The sequence below is a fragment of the Scyliorhinus torazame genome, chromosome 14 (genome assembly GCF_047496885.1).
Source record: "Scyliorhinus torazame isolate Kashiwa2021f chromosome 14, sScyTor2.1, whole genome shotgun sequence".
NCBI lineage: Eukaryota > Metazoa > Chordata > Chondrichthyes > Carcharhiniformes > Scyliorhinidae > Scyliorhinus > Scyliorhinus torazame.
The window spans coordinates 34,094,672-34,111,376 of NC_092720.1; the positions used below are offsets into that span (position 1 = coordinate 34,094,672).

At 43.7% G+C, this 16,705-nt stretch overlaps 1 protein-coding gene across 1 annotated transcript in view; it reads right to left on the reverse strand.

Moving 5' to 3' along the window:
• The window catches only part of u2surp (U2 snRNP-associated SURP domain containing), a 75,378-nt gene extending 62,746 nt beyond the window's left edge, over positions 1 to 12,632 (reverse strand). Inside the window, exons 1-3 of the mRNA XM_072473897.1 lie at positions 12,513 to 12,632; positions 11,200 to 11,264; positions 689 to 784 (exon numbers count right to left, since the gene is read on the reverse strand). Of these exons, the coding sequence (XP_072329998.1) occupies positions 689 to 745 (57 nt within the window). The 5' untranslated portion in view covers positions 746 to 784; positions 11,200 to 11,264; positions 12,513 to 12,632. The remainder of the gene's footprint in view (positions 1 to 688; positions 785 to 11,199; positions 11,265 to 12,512) is intronic.
• Between the last annotated feature and the right edge of the window lie 4,073 nt (positions 12,633 to 16,705).

A 16,705-nucleotide genomic window follows, 5' to 3' on the forward strand; every position in this document is an offset into this window, starting at 1 on the left:
GGGAGTGCAGGAGGCGAAAGAGGCCGACGTTGTGGCCTTTGCGTCCCTAGTAGCCCGGCGCAGGATCCTACTCATGTGGAAGGAGGCGAAACCCCCCGGACTGGAGGCCTGGGTAAATGATATGGCGGGGTTCATTAAACTGGAGCAGATAAAGTTTGCCCTGAGAGGATCGGCTCAAGGGTTCACCAAGCAGTGGCAGCCGTTTCTCGACTACCTAGGGGAACGTTAGAGGGAAGACAGATGACCAGCAGCAGCAACCCAGGGGGAGGGGGGGGGGGGGGTTTAGTTTAGTTTAGGTCAAAGATAATGGGGTTTTGTTACTTGTGTATTGTTAAAAATTTCTGTATTGTTATTGTTGTGTTTGCTTTGTAAGAGGGGAAAAATTGTTGTTTGGGAAAAAAATTTCAATAAAACATTAAAAAAAAAAAAAAAAATCTGATATAGATGAAAAAGAACAGAGTAAAATTGGCATTTAAAAAAATTCATCTCCCTCGTCCCACATACAAGCAGGAAACGCTGAAAACAGCCAAAAAGGAAGATCCATCGACAGACCGTTTGACAAGACTCTCTTCGTTTCTCTTTTCGGATACTCTAATATGCCTTTTCACCACTCTTTTTACATTTCAGGTTTTGTTCCTCATGATTCTTTTGCTATCTGCCTTCCATGCACACGCCAAAGATTCCATACCTTCTTTTTAATTTCCTCCTGTTCCTTTTTACTGAGGGTCCTCTTTGAGGCAGTCATTCTGTCAGCGTCTTGGGTTCTTAGTTAATCAGAAGCACGCTGAAGAAGAGAAAATAAGATTAACCTTGCAGTTGATGACTAGCAGTAAACATCTAAAGTGATATCCTCTGAATTTTGAACTTGGAGAATTAAACGCACAAGTAATTTTAGGATAACATTAGCACTATGCACAGAATCTACAGGCACCACATATCTGTGCAAGCTCATCCAATGTATGAGCTAGGGAAAAAATGCTAGAACTCCATCTGCACCTGTTAAAAGAACAAGTCAACTTTTGATACAAACCTTGATCAGAATTCCGTTTAGACCAAACGTCTATCCCTTATTTTCCTGTCTTTTTTCATTATAGATGCCAACAAGCCGGGTACTTCTAATATTTATATTCTGTTGCCAGAATGGTTTTATTTTATAGAATTCTACAGAAACACTAGTAAATATGATTTTCAGCTGATAAATATCATTGGCCTATATTTTTAATTTAATACTGCTCTTTAAAAAGCCTCTTGTGTTCGATAAAGTCTCAATGCACATAAGTGGTAACAGGGGTTGCATGCAAAGAGGACATGCAATTCCATAGGACAACAAGCTAAAGTTAGCCCAAATATATTTAATAATAATAATAAATCTTTTATGGTCACAAGTATGAAGTTACTGTGAAAAGCCCCTAGTCGCCACATTCCGCGTCTGTTCGGGTAAGCTGGTACGGGAATTGAACCCGCGCTGCTGGCCTTGCTCTGCATCTTGAAACAGCTGTCTAGCCCACTGAGCAAAACCGGCCCTCAGGCCAGTTAACACTAAGATCACTAGCCGCATTGCTACATATAATTGACCTTATATTAGCCGGTTAATTGTAGAGCCCTGCAATATTCCTTTCACACAGAAAATTGTAATTCAAAACAGAGTGTGAACACTTGGGGCACATATACAACTGCACCGCATCAACGCAGGAAATAAAAAAGCACTTCCCCATGATGCACTCCCTGAACACAGGTTGGCATTGAAACTGCGTTATGCTCGATAGAATAATCTTTGGCATAATTTGCAAAAGGATTCAGATTTCATACTTGCATACGCTATTAACAGAATGCATATAGAAACTCAGCTTTAGGGCAGCACGCTAGCACAAGTGGATAGCACTGTGGCTTCACAGCGGCAGGGTCCCAGGTTCAATTCCCCGCTGGGTTATCGTCTGTGCGGAGTCTGCACGTTCTCCCAGTGTCTGCATGCTTTTCCTCCGGGTGCTCTGGTTTCCTCCCACAGTCCAAAGACGTGCAGGTCAGGTGGATTGGCCATGATAAATTTCCCTTAGTGACCAAAATGATTAGGAATGGTTATTGGGTTACGGGGATAAGGTGGAAGTGAGGGCTTAAGTGGGTCGGTGCAGACTCGATGGGCCGAATGGCCTCCTTCTGCACTGTATGTTCTATGTACAGTGAAAAGTATTTTTCTGCGGCCGTTGGAACGCACACAGTACATACATAGTAGACAAAAAGAATCATCTTTTTATAAAAAGTACATCGACAAATGGAACATCGACAAACAGTGATTGGTTACAGTGCGGAACAAGGGGCCAAACAAAGCAAATACATGAGCAAGAGCAGCATAGGGAGTCGTGAATAGTGTTCTGCCAGGGAACAGATCAGTCCGAGGGAGAGTCGTTGAGGAGTCTTGTAGCTGTGGGAAAGAAGCTGTTCCTATGTCTGGATGTGCGGATCTTCAGACTTCTGTACCTTCTGCCTGATGCAAGGGTCTGGAAGTAGGCAATGCCTGGGTGGGAGGGGTCTCTAATAATGCTGTTTGCCTTCCTGAGGCAGCGGGAGGTATATACAGAATCAATGGGAGGGTGACAAGCTTGTGTGATGCCTTGGACTGAGTTCACCATACTCTGCAGTTTCTTACGATCTTGGACTGAGCAGTTACCATACCAAGCTGTGATGCAGCTGGATAGGATCCTCTCTATCGCACATCTGCAGACGTTTGAGAGTCGATGCAGGCATGCCGAATTTCTTTAGCTTCCGTAGGGAGTAGAGACGTTGTTGGGCTTTCTCGACTGTTGCATCAACGCGAGTGGACCAGGGCAGACTGTTGGTGATGGTGACCCCCCAGGAACTTAAAGCGATCGACCATCTCCATTTCGGAGCCATTGATGCAGACGGGAGTGTGTGTCGTCCTATACTTTCTGAAGTCGATGATCAGTTCCTTGGTCTTTCCGACATTTAGAGAGAGGGTGTTTTCGGTACACCATGCAACCAAGTTATTTATCTCCCTTCTGTAGTCTGATCTGTCGTTGTTTGAGATACGGCCCACCAGTCATATATTCCGCAAACTTATAGATTGAGTTGGAGTTAAATCTTGCCACACAGTCATGTGCGTATAGGGAGTACAGTAGAGGACTGGAGCACACATCCTTGCGGGGTCCCAGTGTTGGCGACTATGGTGGAGGAGGTGCTGTTGCCTATCCTGACAGATTGGGGTCTGTTGGTGAGGAAATAAAGGATCCAGCTGCACAGGGAGGGGTCAAGTCCAAGAATGCAGAGTTTGGTTATTATTCATATCAGGACAATGGTGTTGAAGGCGGAGCAGTCTATGAACAGCAGTCTTACATAGGTGTCCTTGCTGTCAAGGTGTTTGAGTGTTAATTGTAGAGCCAGGGAGAAAGCACCTGCTGTGGACCGGTTGCGGTTGATCGAGGCTGGCGTTGATCCGTCTCATGACTACCGCTCGAACCATTTCATGATAACAGACGTCAGGGCCACCAGTCGGTAGTCGCTGAGGCAGGCTACCTTGTTCTTCTTTGGTACTGGTATTATGGTGGTCTTCTTGAAGGAGGTGGGGACCTCAGAGCAGAGGAGTGAGGTCATGAAGATATCTGCAAATTCACTCACCAGCTGGTCTGCGCAGGCTCTGAGTGCTCGCCCAGGGACTCCGCCGGGGCCAGTCGCTTTCCGCTGATTCACTTTCAAGAAGGCAGCTCTTACCTCCGTGGTTGTAATAGTCGGTATGGGTGTCCAAGGGTGTCAAGGTAGCACTGATGCATTGACTGACTGCTCAAAGCGGGCATAGAACTTGTTCAGATCATCGGGTTGGGATTCTCTTGCCCAGATATTCCACCTGGACTTGCTTTGTAGCCTGTGATCTTGTGTAGGCTATGTTACTGAACATAACAGTGGCAGTAGAGCAAAATGAAACCTTCAGACAGAAATAGAATCTATGTGGACAGAGGTTAAAAGATAAGGAACGATCATTTCAATAGGGGAGTCCATAAACCAGCTAACAGTGGTAGTAGGTGGAAGAAGAGATATGCAATCACAGTTTGAGGATAAGGGATAAACCTTTTAGCACGGAGGTGAAACTACAGAGCTGTGAAAACAGCCCAGAGCCCACCTCCATCACATTGACCCAGTCTACACCACCTGCTGCCTTGGGAAAGTGGGCAGCATGACCAAAGAACCCTCCCACCCAGGTTATTCTCTCTTCCAACCTCTTCCATCAGGCAGAAGACACAAAAGTCTGAGAACTGGCACTAAAACTCAAAAACAGCTTTTGCCCCGCTGTTATCAACTTCTGAATGGTCCTCTTTTGGACTGAACTGGTCTTCCTACACACCTTCTCTATAGTTGTTTTATTTTTTTAAGTAAATTTAGAGTACCCAATTCTTTTTTTTTTTAATTAAGGGCCAATTTAGCGTGGCCAACCCACCTACCTGCACATCCTTGGGTTGTGGGAGTGAGACCCATGTAGACACAGGGAGAATGTGCCAACTCCATACGGACAGTGACCCGGTGCCGGGATCGAACCGGGGGTCCTTGGCACTGTGAGACCGTAGTGCTAACCCCTGCACTACCATACCACCTCCCTCTTTACAGTTGTAGCACTATACGTCGTATGCTGTGCCCAATGTCTCTGTTTATGTATTTACATTGTGTATTTATCGTATGTTTTATGTTTTCATCGATGGAGCGATCTGCCTCGACTGTGCACAGAACAATGCATGTGACAATAAATCTAAATCTGATCCAATCTTACGATGAAGGGAATGTCATTAATATCACAACTGAAGGTGTTTGGGACCAGGACATTACCCAGAGGAAAGACCGTGAAAAATTCAATCAAATTTGTTAGACATCATCTCCCACGCCGACTATCCTTGATTAACTTTTGCGCCTCTCAGTGGAAATTCATTCTATCCAGCAGAATTTTTTAACAATCGTTGACGTTCAACTCACTGGCCTGTAATTACCTGGTTCTTCCCTACTTTCTTTCTTGAATAATGGTACCATATTAGCTGTCCTCCAGTCCTGACACCTCTCCTGTAGCCAGAGAAGATTTGAAAATTAGCATCACAGCCCCTTAAATCTCCTCTCTTGCCCAACAGCAGCCCTGTATAATTGCAGCATTCCCCTTCATAAATCCATGCTGACTCTGTCCGATCCTGCCACTATTTTCTAAGTGCTCAGCTGTAAAATCTGTGATAGTGAATCTAGAGTTTACCCCACTACCGACATCAGGCTTACTGGTCTATAATTCCGTGTTTTCTCTCTACCTCCCTTTTTAAATAGTGGAGTTATATTAGCTACCCTCCAATCTGCAGGAACTGTTCTATAGTATAGAATCCTGGAAGACGACCACCAAGGCATCCACTATTTCTAGAGCCACTTCCTTAAGTACTCTGGGATGTAGATTATCAGGCGCTGTGGACTTATCAGCCTTCAATTCCATCAATTTTTCCAACACAATTTCTCTACTAATATTGATCTCCTTCAGTTCCTTCCTCTCGCTAAACGCTGCGTTCCCCAACATTTCTGGTAGCTGACAGAACCAAAGTATGTGTTTAGTTGCTCAACCCCTCTTTGTCCCCTATTATACATTTCCCCCCTTTCTGGCTGCAAGAGGCCTACATTTGTCCTCACCAATCTTTTTCTCTTCATGTACCTATAGAAACTTTTACAGTCAGTCTTTAGGTTCCCTGCAAGCTTACTCTCGTGCTCATTTTCCACTCTTAAAAAAATAAATTTGGAGTACCCAATTCATTTTTTCCAATTAAGGGCAATTTTAATGTGGCCATTCCACCTACCCTGCACACCTTTGGGTTGTGGGGGCAAAACTCGCGCAAACACTGGGAGAATGTACAAACTCCACACGGACAGATCGAACCTGGGATCTCGGTGCCGCGAGGCAGCAGTGCTGACCACTGCGCCACCGTACTGCCCTCATTTTCCCCTTCTTAATTAATTCCTTGGTTCTTCTTTGCTGAAATCTAAAAAGCTCCCAATCCTCAAACCTCTTGTTTTTCTTGGTCAATCTGTATGCTTCTTCCATGGATCAAATGCTATCACTAATTTCCCTTTTGACGTTTGTGCTGTACAAGAATAAACAATTGTTGCAGTTCCCCCATGCACTCCTTGAATGTTTGCCATTGCCTATCCAGTGTCATCCCTTCAAGTAACGTTCCCTAATCGATCAACACCAATCCATACCTCATATCATTGTAGTTTCCTTTATTAAGATTCATAGAACATACAGTGCAGAAGGAGGCCATTCAGCCCATCGGGTTTGCACCGACCCATTTAAGCCCTCACTTCCACCCTATCTCCCTAACCCAATAACCTCTCCTAGCATTTTTGGTCACTAAGGGCATAATTGAGCATGGCCAATCCACCTAACCTGCACATCTTTGGACGATGGGAGGAAACCGGAACAACCGGAGAAAACCCACGCAAACACAAAAAGAATGTGCAGACTCCGCACAGACAGTGACCCAGCGGGGAATTGAAACTGGGACCCTGGTGCTGCAAAGCCACAGTGCTAACCACTATGCTACCATGCTGGACCCTCGTCTCAGAATCAACTACTTCATTCTCCATCTTGATGAATAATTCTATCATATTGTGGTCATTCATCTCCGAGGTCTCGCACAACTAGAACACCAATGATTCTGCCCTCATTACACAGTACCCAGTCTAGGATGGCTTGTTCACTACTAGTTGGTTCCTCAACGTATTGGTCCAGAAAACCATCCCGTATACACTCCAGGAATTCTTCCTCTACGGTATTGTGGCTAATTTGATTTGGCCAATCTATATGCAGATTAAAATCACCCATAATTACAACTGTTCCTTTATTGCATGTGTCTATAATTTCCTGTTTAACAATAATATTTATTGTCACAAGTAGGCTTACGTTAACACTGCAATGAAGACACTGTGAAAATCCCCGAGTCGCCACATTCCAGCACCTGTTCGGATACACAGAGGGAGAATTCAGAATGTCCAAATTACCTTACAGCACATCTTTCGGGACTTTTGGGAGGAAACCGGGCATCCTGAGGAAACCCACGCAGACACGGGGAGAATGCAGACAGTGACCCAAGCCAGGAATCGAACCTGGGACCCTGGTGCTGTGAAGCAACAGTGCTAACCACTGTGCCACTCATTCACCTAACAAGCACGTCTTTCAGGACTTATGGGAGGAAACCGGAGCACCCGGAGGAAACCCATGCAGATATGGGGAGAACGTGCAAACTCCACACAGACAGTACTGTTGCTTCACAGCGGCAGGATGCCAGGTTCGATTCACCATTGCCAATATCACCACTACAGCTTGGGGGCATACAACACCCACTAATATTCTTTGCCTCCTGGTGTTTCTCAGCTCTACCTTTAAGGATTCCACATTGTCAGAGCTAATATCCTTTCTCAATATTGTGTTAATTACCTCTTTTTGAACCCACCCTTTACCTTTACAGGAACAGGATGGCTTTTTGTACTCTCTCTATTTCATTTTTAACTCCAACTGCTCTGATGTGGATTTTCCTACAAGTAGCTGCCCCAGCCTACTTTGGCCAGACTTGTGACAATAAAGATTATTTTAAAAACATTAAAACCCTTGGAGGACTTTCTACTTGCGGAAAGCTCTCCTGGATGCACTAACAATTCTGCCCCCTCTTAAGGTCTTTCACACTCTGACCATATAGTACTATATAGGAAAATTCACAACATAGTGTTTTAATACTGTGCCAACATACTTGCCATACTTGAATTCATCTCAAATTGTCCCAACTAATAACCATGAATCTATGCATACTTGAAGGGAGAGCACTTTCAGCTTCATAGCACCAAAGCAAATAATACTGAGTAACCAATAAAGAAAAATCTCTGCCACTGTTAAAAAAAGAGGATAGGAATACACAAAATCAAAAAATATTATCTTATCTGGTCCAACCATAAGAATTTTTTTTAAAGAGAATAAACGGTTACTACACAAACCCCTCATTCACTTTATTGCCTAACATTCATCATCTAAAAGAAAACTTGCCTGCTGGCAGTCAATTCCAAATAATAACCTTGTCAAAGGTGGAATATATTGTCATCCCAAGCGTCAAACAATGGCCCCTCCTTGCTCTCGGTATGATAATCAACAGTTTCTCATGGGTCAATTTACAATGGCCCCAAGAATCATTAATTCCTTAATAGGTTTACATAATTTTCTTTTACAGAAACAAACACAGCTTCTGTAGTGTCATGCAACTTAGATGTCTGATGCTAGGTTCAGACAGGTGGCCCCTTGCTGCACTGGTTTCAATGCAATGTTCTCTTTGCAATGTAGCAATTAGAATTGCAGCCTATAGAACCAGGACATTCCTACAATGCAGGTGAATATTTGGCCCATCGAGTTTGCACCAATCCGCTGAAAGAGCACCTTACCCAAGCCCACGCACCTCGCTCTATTCCTGTAACCTGCACATCTTTGGACACGAAGGGGAAATTTAGCATGGTCAAGCCACCTAACCTGCACATCTTTCGACTGTGGGAGGAAACCAGTGCACCCGGAGGAAACCCATGCGGACATGGAGCAAGTGCAAGTTCCACGCAGGCAGTCACCCAAGGCTGGAACTGAACATGGGTCCCTGGCGTGGTGAGGCAGCAGTGCTAATCACTGTGCCACCCACGTTGGAGTTTTAAAAAAAAAAAACACAGGTCACAGGCCCTATAATTGGAGGTTTAAAAAAAGGTGTCACAGGGACAAAATATAAACATCACTCAACTACCACTGCGTGTTACAGCAATGCCACAGTTTAAATGTGTAGCTCAAGTTAATTAATCAAGTCCTTTTGTATAATAAACCATTATATAAAACCTGCAGCCAAGGACCATTCTATATACTATGTCCTTTTAATTCTTAAATCTGTATCCTAATATGAAAAGTCTCTTCCGACAACTGTAATTGTCCTAGATAAAAGTATTCCAGCTATTTAGACACGAGTCTATTCCATAAAGATTATCAAAGACCATTTACCCAGAAAATTCATAAGTATGAACACCGTAAATGTCAAATGCACGCGTTCCCTCCAACTAGTGTATGGACCTCAAATTTTTTTTAAATTGAAAGTACCCAATTAATCCCCCCCCCCCCCCAAATTAAGGGGCAATTTAGCATGGCCAATCCACCTACCCTGCACATCTTTGGGTTGTGGGGGTGAGACCCACGAAGGCACGGGAAGAATGTGCAAATTCCAAACGGCAGTGACCCGGGGTCAGGATCTAACCTGGGTCCTGGGCGCCGTGAAGCAGCAGTGCTAACCACTGTGCCACCCCTAACTTCAATAACTAATATTCCATAAGAGCGATGATCACACTTAAAATCAGATTTTTCCAACATCTGCCACAACGTATGATTCCTGACACCATTTATGATTCCTGACAAACTCAAGAACTCAAAATATTATGTGAACAAAAAGTAACAATATGAATAAGATCCTGGAACAAAAACACTTTCCAACGAGACAAGTCCACTACAAAAGGTCGAGAATGTGGCCCAATCCATCACACAAACCAGCCTCCCATCCATTGACTCTGTCTACAATTCCTGCTGCCTCGGAAAAGTAGCTAGCATAATTAAGGATCCCACGCACCCCGGACATACTTTCTTCCACCACTTCCACCTTTTTCTGTTAGGAAAAATATACAAAAGTTGAGGTCACGTACCAACCAACTCAAGAACAGCTTCTTCCCTGCTGCCATCAGACTTTTGAATGGAACTACCTCATATTAAGTTGATCTTTTCTCTAAACCCGAGCTATGACTGTAACATTACATTCTGCAGTCTCTCCTCCCTTTCCTATATACGTATGCGTTGTCTGTATAGCAGGCAAGAAACAATACTTTTCACTGTATACAAATACGTGTGACAATATCAAATCAAATCACTAATGACTGATCTAAGTCTTAGATTTAACAAGAATAGGTCAACTTAGCGCAAGCAGTCCAAGCCTCTCTCCATCATTCAATGTACCTTCTTTCACATAGCTTTCCTCACCCCTGCCTGCATTTCTGCAACATACAAGTTACTGAACCATCTCTTATGAATCTCAGTTAACTTTTGTCAAGCTGCAACTGGAGATCGGTTGCGACTTCCAATTTAACATAAAAGTTTAATCCGAACAAAATTAAAATCAGGCATCAATACAACTTTAAAACAAATCATACCCACAAGCTTTTATTGCATAAGCAAATATTTCTCTTCATTGTTGCATAAACTGGTCAACAAAATCTAACAAGTGTTTAACTTACATACTGCATTTCATGGTGCGCAAAACAAAACAATCTCAGTTCAAGGTAGTCCTCTGACCTGCTATTCAGATATTTATCATAAATTCACAGATTTGATTGAAGACTTAATGGTATCTAAACACCTCTATTCAATTAGACCCAAGTACCCAAATATCAAAACTAATGAAAATACAAGGACTTCTCCGTACATCTCTGATCAAGGTACTTTAAAAAATGCTTACTCAGGAAGTACTAACTTGCACAATTTTTCTTTTTCATTTCATGGGGTGTGGGCAATGCTGGTTTGGCCAGCATTTATTGCTCATCCCAGAGTCAATCACATTGCCGTGGATCTGGAGTCACATGTAGGCCAGACCAGGTAAAGACATCAGACCAGGTATGGATGACAAGATTTCCTTCCCTAAAGGACATAGTGAACCAGATCCCAATTCTTTATTTTTCCAAGGGGCAATTTAGCACAGCCAATCCACATACCCCCACAACCCAAGATGTGCAGGGTGAGACCCACAGAGACACGGGGAGAAATGTGCAAACTCCATATGGATAGTGACCCAGGATAGAACCTGGGCCCTCGGTGGCGTGAGGCAGCAATGCTAACCACTGCACCACGGTGGCGTCCCAAAACCAGAAGAGTTTTTACAACAATCAATAATAGTTTCATGATCATTAGAATTTTTATTCCAAATTTTTATTTAATTCAAATTTCACCACCTGCCACGTCAGGATTCAAACCCAGGTCTCCAGAGCATGACTACGGGTCTATGGATTACTGGTTGAGCGACAATACCACCAAGCCACTGCATCCCCATATGATAAACAACTGTTCAAATATTCAAGAATGATATGTGTATTAAAAATAACATTTTCGATGAAAAGAATACATACCGGTTTGTTAACACACAAGCTCTTATAACTTTGCAGTGGACAACTCAGCAATGCATTACTTGCACCTGTTGGGATAAATCATATATTTTAACACAAAAATAACTGGCATGCAATATGATTTCTAACCAACTAATCAGTCAATCCACAACTATGGATTGGCAGGTCATGGGAGTGTGGAATGCTGGGATGAGACACCCTCCTAACACAACTATTTCCAAAACTACTGGGCTACCAAACTTAGCCAAATGTGACGGGGGGGGGGGGGGGGGGGGAGAGAGAGAGAAAAGTAATTTAAGAGCTACAGTTAACTTCTGAAAGGAAGATAATGTTTCGCAAATCAACACAACTGAAACACTTTATTCAATAAAGCCTAGCAAGACAAAATTATTTTGCACAAGCCAATATTATAGCCAAATGAATGGTGGTTTTAATGAGTCAAGGTTAAATGGCACCAGCATGACTGACACGTTCCACGATTAACAGAAACATCCGAGGTAATCATTCTATCCTCTCACCCTCTTCCCAGCTCCGATTTGATTTACTGTCCTATGTATCGAAGTAAAGTGAAAAGTATTTTCTCTGTACAGTAATCCGGAAAGAGGGCGATGACATAAAACAGCATGCATTCCCGTCCATCCACCTACCATCCCGGGGTGATGGGTGAACCCAGGAGCCCGTTTTAGAAAAGTATTTCCGAGTTGTTTTTTTAAATGCACTCAAAAGTATTTAAAACTATTTGGGTGTATTAAAAAAAAATGCAGCCCCTCCACCCCATTTATTTTGGCGCTTTGACCAAACATGTCCTTATACAAGTGTGTGACAAGAGTTCCAGATCTGACTGAAGCACTGCAGCAGGTCTGAGCTCGCTCGCCCTCTCCCTCCCTGTGCCCCTACCCTCCTCCCGGGCTGTGCAGGTTGGGATTACAATCTCCATCCACGGGTGGGGAGAGTGGAAACCACCCCGCCACAAAGAGACACAACATTTGACAAAGTCGAGACTTTAGCAGAGGCGACGCCCCGTGCCCCAAACACACCAGCAGCCGGGTGGGTGGATGCCGTGCCTGGCCTGCCCTCCCCCGGCCCTGGCGATGGAGCCACCGCCACCGTCCTCATTGGGTCCCTGGGCCTCAGGCTCCAAGGCCTCCTCGCGTGTTACCAGCACCCGGGCCTGACCTCGACATGCCGCGGCCTCGACCTTGCTTTGAAAGGGGCGGTGAGGGGAGGAAAACGAGTTTGTATCGAGCGGCCTCAGCTTCACCCCCTCCTCCTCCCCGAGCCGCGGCTCGCCCTGGTCTCCGCCGCCTCTCGCCTACCTCGCAGCCGCTGCCCACGCCGCCTCTCCCCGAGATCCGCACTGTTTTGTCCGCCATTTTCTTTTACCCCTCCCCCAGACCCGGGCGGATTAATCGAGCGCGGAGCCGGGGCGGCATCGATGAAAGGGGAGGAGTCTGGCTGCTCACGTGACCCGGCCACCCATGGCCCTATCTGCCATGGGGCCAAGTCCAGGGATCCCAGTTGCTGGAGTCACATCAACAACCCGCTTGGAAACGCCCAGCGCCCGTGGAACGGGAAACAGAGTTCTCATGTTCTGTGGCCTTACACCTGAACTGACTTAAATGGCCAACTTTACCAGGGTCTGGTGGAAGGTCAGGGGCCTAGAAAAACAGGCCGTGTTCCAGCATCCCCAGTCCTCCGCTTTCTGACCCCCACTGGCTGAGGTTGCTTCAATGCGAGATGAAACGTGCCCTTGCGGCAAACCATCTTGCATCGTGGGTTTCCTCTGGGTGCTCCGGTTTCCTCCCACAGTCCAAAGACGTGCAGGTTAGGTGGATTTGCTATGCTAAATTGTCCTCAGTGACCAAAAAGGTTAGGAGGGTTATTGGGTTACGGGGATAGGGTGGAAGTGAGGATTTAAGTGGGTCGGTGTAGACTCGATGGGCCGAATGGCCTCCTGCACTGTATGTTCTATGACACTTGATGGGTGCACAGTGGTTAGCACTACTGCTTCACAGCGCCGGGGACCGCATTTCGATTTAGGTGACTGTGGATTTTGCACTTTCTCCCCGTGTTGGTGTGTTTCCTCCCACAGTCCAAAGATGTGCAGGTTAGGTGAAATGGCCACGCTAAATTGCCCCCACAGTGTCCAAAGATGTGCTGTTTATTCCCTTATTTCTCCTTTTTGCCACTACATTTTTGATCCATTGGTTGATTTATGTACACGTGGCTTTAAAGCAGCCTGTTTCTTTAATCAAGCAGGAGGAAGCCAGTGGCCTGTGCCTTTAATTCAAGCAGAAGAATCCGGAAGGTTGTACTGATTTAGCCTGGTTGCAGACTGGCCAGCATCAGTGATGACTCGGTTTGATTGATTTGACTTGAGGCCAGTGAATGAGGAGTAAACATTTGGTAACAAAAATGTGATGTGTATATATACAGTTTATAAGTATGAGAAATGCCAATTAAATGATTTTTTAAAAAAGAGATGAAACGTTTTGGGCTTATACTCGTTGGAGTTTAGAAGGATGAGAAGAGATCTGATCGAGGTGTATAAAATACTAAATGGGATTGATAAAGTAAACGTAGACCAAATGTTCCCCCTTGTGGGGAAATCTAGAACGAGAGGTCACGGATGTAGGTTGAGAGGTGGTAGAGAGAGAGGAAAGGAAAAAAGAACAATTAGCCCTAGCAGAACAAAATGCGAGATAAAGGGAGGTACAGATCAGGGAAAAAGAAAAAGAGAGCAGAAAAAGAGAGAGACTTTGAACTTCAGAAACTGGCCACAAAATGTGAAAGTCAGTTAGAATTGGCAGAGGTAAAGAGAAATGTACAGTCTGAGGACAGTGATGAGGATAGTGAGAAAGAGCAAGAGCGTCATAGTCAACGGTTTGGTGGGGATCTATTTAAATATATCCTAGCATTGCCAAGGTTTAGAAGGATGTAGAAGCCTTTTTCATTTCATTTGAGAAGGTAGCTAAACAAATGAAACAGCCACAGGACGTGGGTATTACTGATTCAAACAAAGTCGGTTGGTAGAGCCAGTGAAGTGTTTGCATCACTATCAGAGGGGGTATCTGGGACGTATGAGGAGGTGAAAAAATCCATCTTAGGTGCATATGAACTAGTGTCTGAAGCCTACAGACAAAGGTTTAGAAACTTAAGGAAGGAATCTGGTCAAACATACATAGAGTTTGAAAGGATAAAACAGTGTAGTTTTGAAAGGTGGATAACGGCTTTGAAAATAGATCGAACGTATCAAGCTCTTAGAGAAATGATAATTTTGGAGGAGTTTAAAAATTCAATTCCTGATGTAGTGAGAACACATGTGGAAGAGCAGAGGGTTAAAACTGCGAGATTAGCAGCAGAAATGGACGATGATTATGAATTAGTTCATAAATCAAAGTTTGGTTTCCGACATCAGTTTCAGCCTGTGAGGGATAGAAACTGGGGAAAAGAGAAATACTCAAGTGGTAAAGGTAAAGACGATCTAATGGGAGATAATAAGGATAATGTACCTCAGATTAAAAAGGAAATCCAGGAGGGTGGAAGAGAAATGAAAAGTTTCAAATGTTTTCACTGTAATAAACTAGGCCATGTAAAGTCACAGTGTTGGGGGTTTAAGAAAAGCACTGGGAAGGCTGATGTGGTAAAACTGGATAAGCACTTTGTTAAAGTGGTAAAGGAAAGCCCAAATGAAATGAAGCAGGTGCAAATGAATGTACAGCCTGATCAAGAGGTGATTGATACGAAAGTGCCAGATTTCTTTAAAGAATTCACTTGTGTGGGTAAAGTCTATTCATGTGTACCAGGAAGAGTAGGTAAAGAAGTCAAACTTTTAAGAGATACGGGAGCTAGTCAATCTTTAATGGTAAGAGATGAGGAGTTATGTAGTTTGAGAGGATTATTGCCAGAAAAGGTGGTAATATGTGGAATGCAGGGCGAGAAGAGTAGTGTTCCATTATATAAGGTGACGTTGGAGAGTCCAGTGAAGAGTGGGGAAGTGGTAGTAGGAGTAATAGAGAGACTATCTTGTCCAGGAATACAGTTTATTTTGGGTAATGATATAGCTGGATCGCAGGTAGGAGTGATGCCTACTGTGGTTGATAAGCCAGTGGAAAATCAAATAACAGAATTGTTGAAGGAAGAATATCCTGGGATTTTCTTTCTGACTGTGTAGTAACAAGGTCGCAAAGTCACAGGTTAAGACAAGAGAAGAAATCAAAGAGTGAAGATAAAGTTGATGTTCAATTATCAGAAACGATTGTTGATCAGATGGTTGGAAAAGAACAAGCACAGGTGGAGGATGAGGAAAATATTTTTTTGTTCAGGGAAGTTGGCGTAGTTCCAACAAAAAGATATAGAAATAAAATGGATGTATCAGAAAGCAAACACGGAAGAGGAATCTGAGTGTATACCAGAATGGTATTACCTTAAAAATGATGTCTTAATGCGAAAATTGAGACCTTTACATATGCAGGCGGATGGAAGGTGGGCAGAAGTTCATCAAGTGGTACGGTATATAAAGGAGTTATTTAAGGAGGTTATGGATAGCTTTGGACTAAAGCAATTTAAATCAACTGCGTACCATCCAGAATATCGTAGGGAGCATTAGAACAGTGGCATCAGATATTAAAGACAATGTTGAGGGCATATTGTCAAGATTATCCAGAGGATTGGGATAAAGGAATTCCATTCGTACTGTTTGCAATTAGGGATGCACCTAATGAGTCAACCAAATTCAGTCCTTTTGAACAAAGTTTTGGTTATGAGTTAAAAAGACCACTTAAATTGATTAAGGAGAAATTGGTGAGTAAGCAGTCTGAAATTACATTATTGTATTACGTGTCAAATTTTCGGGAACGATTAAATAGAGCAGGTGAATTGGCTAGACAACATTTGAAAGTTGCACAGCATGTGATGAAACAGGCAGTGGACAAGAAAGCAAGAGTTAGTAGTTTTGCCAGTGGAGATAGTTTTAGTATTATTACCAGTGGTAGGTGAACCTTTCAAAGCAAGGTTTTGTGGACCTTATCAGATTTAAAGGAAATTGAGTGAGGTGAATTATTTGGTAAGAACGCCAAATAGAAGGAAAACTCACCCAGTGTGTCATGTGAATATGCTTAAAAGATATTTTGAAAGGGAAGGAGAGCAAAAGGAGGACGTTTAGTGATTCTAACTCAAAGTGAACAACCAAATCCAGATGACTCTGAATTTGACATTAGAACATAGAACATAGAACAATACAGCGCAGTACAGGCCCTTCGGCCCACGATGTTGCACTGGAACAAAAGCCATCTAACCTACACTATGCCATTATCATCCATATGTTTATCCAATAAACTTTTAAATGCCCTCAGTGTTGGCGAGTTCACTACTGTTGCAGGTAGGGCATTCCACGGCCTCACTACTCTTTGCGTAAAGAACCTACCTCTGACCTCTGTCCTATATCTATTACCCCTCAGTTTAAAGCTATGTCCCCTCGTGCCAGCCATTTCCATCCGCGGGAGAAGGC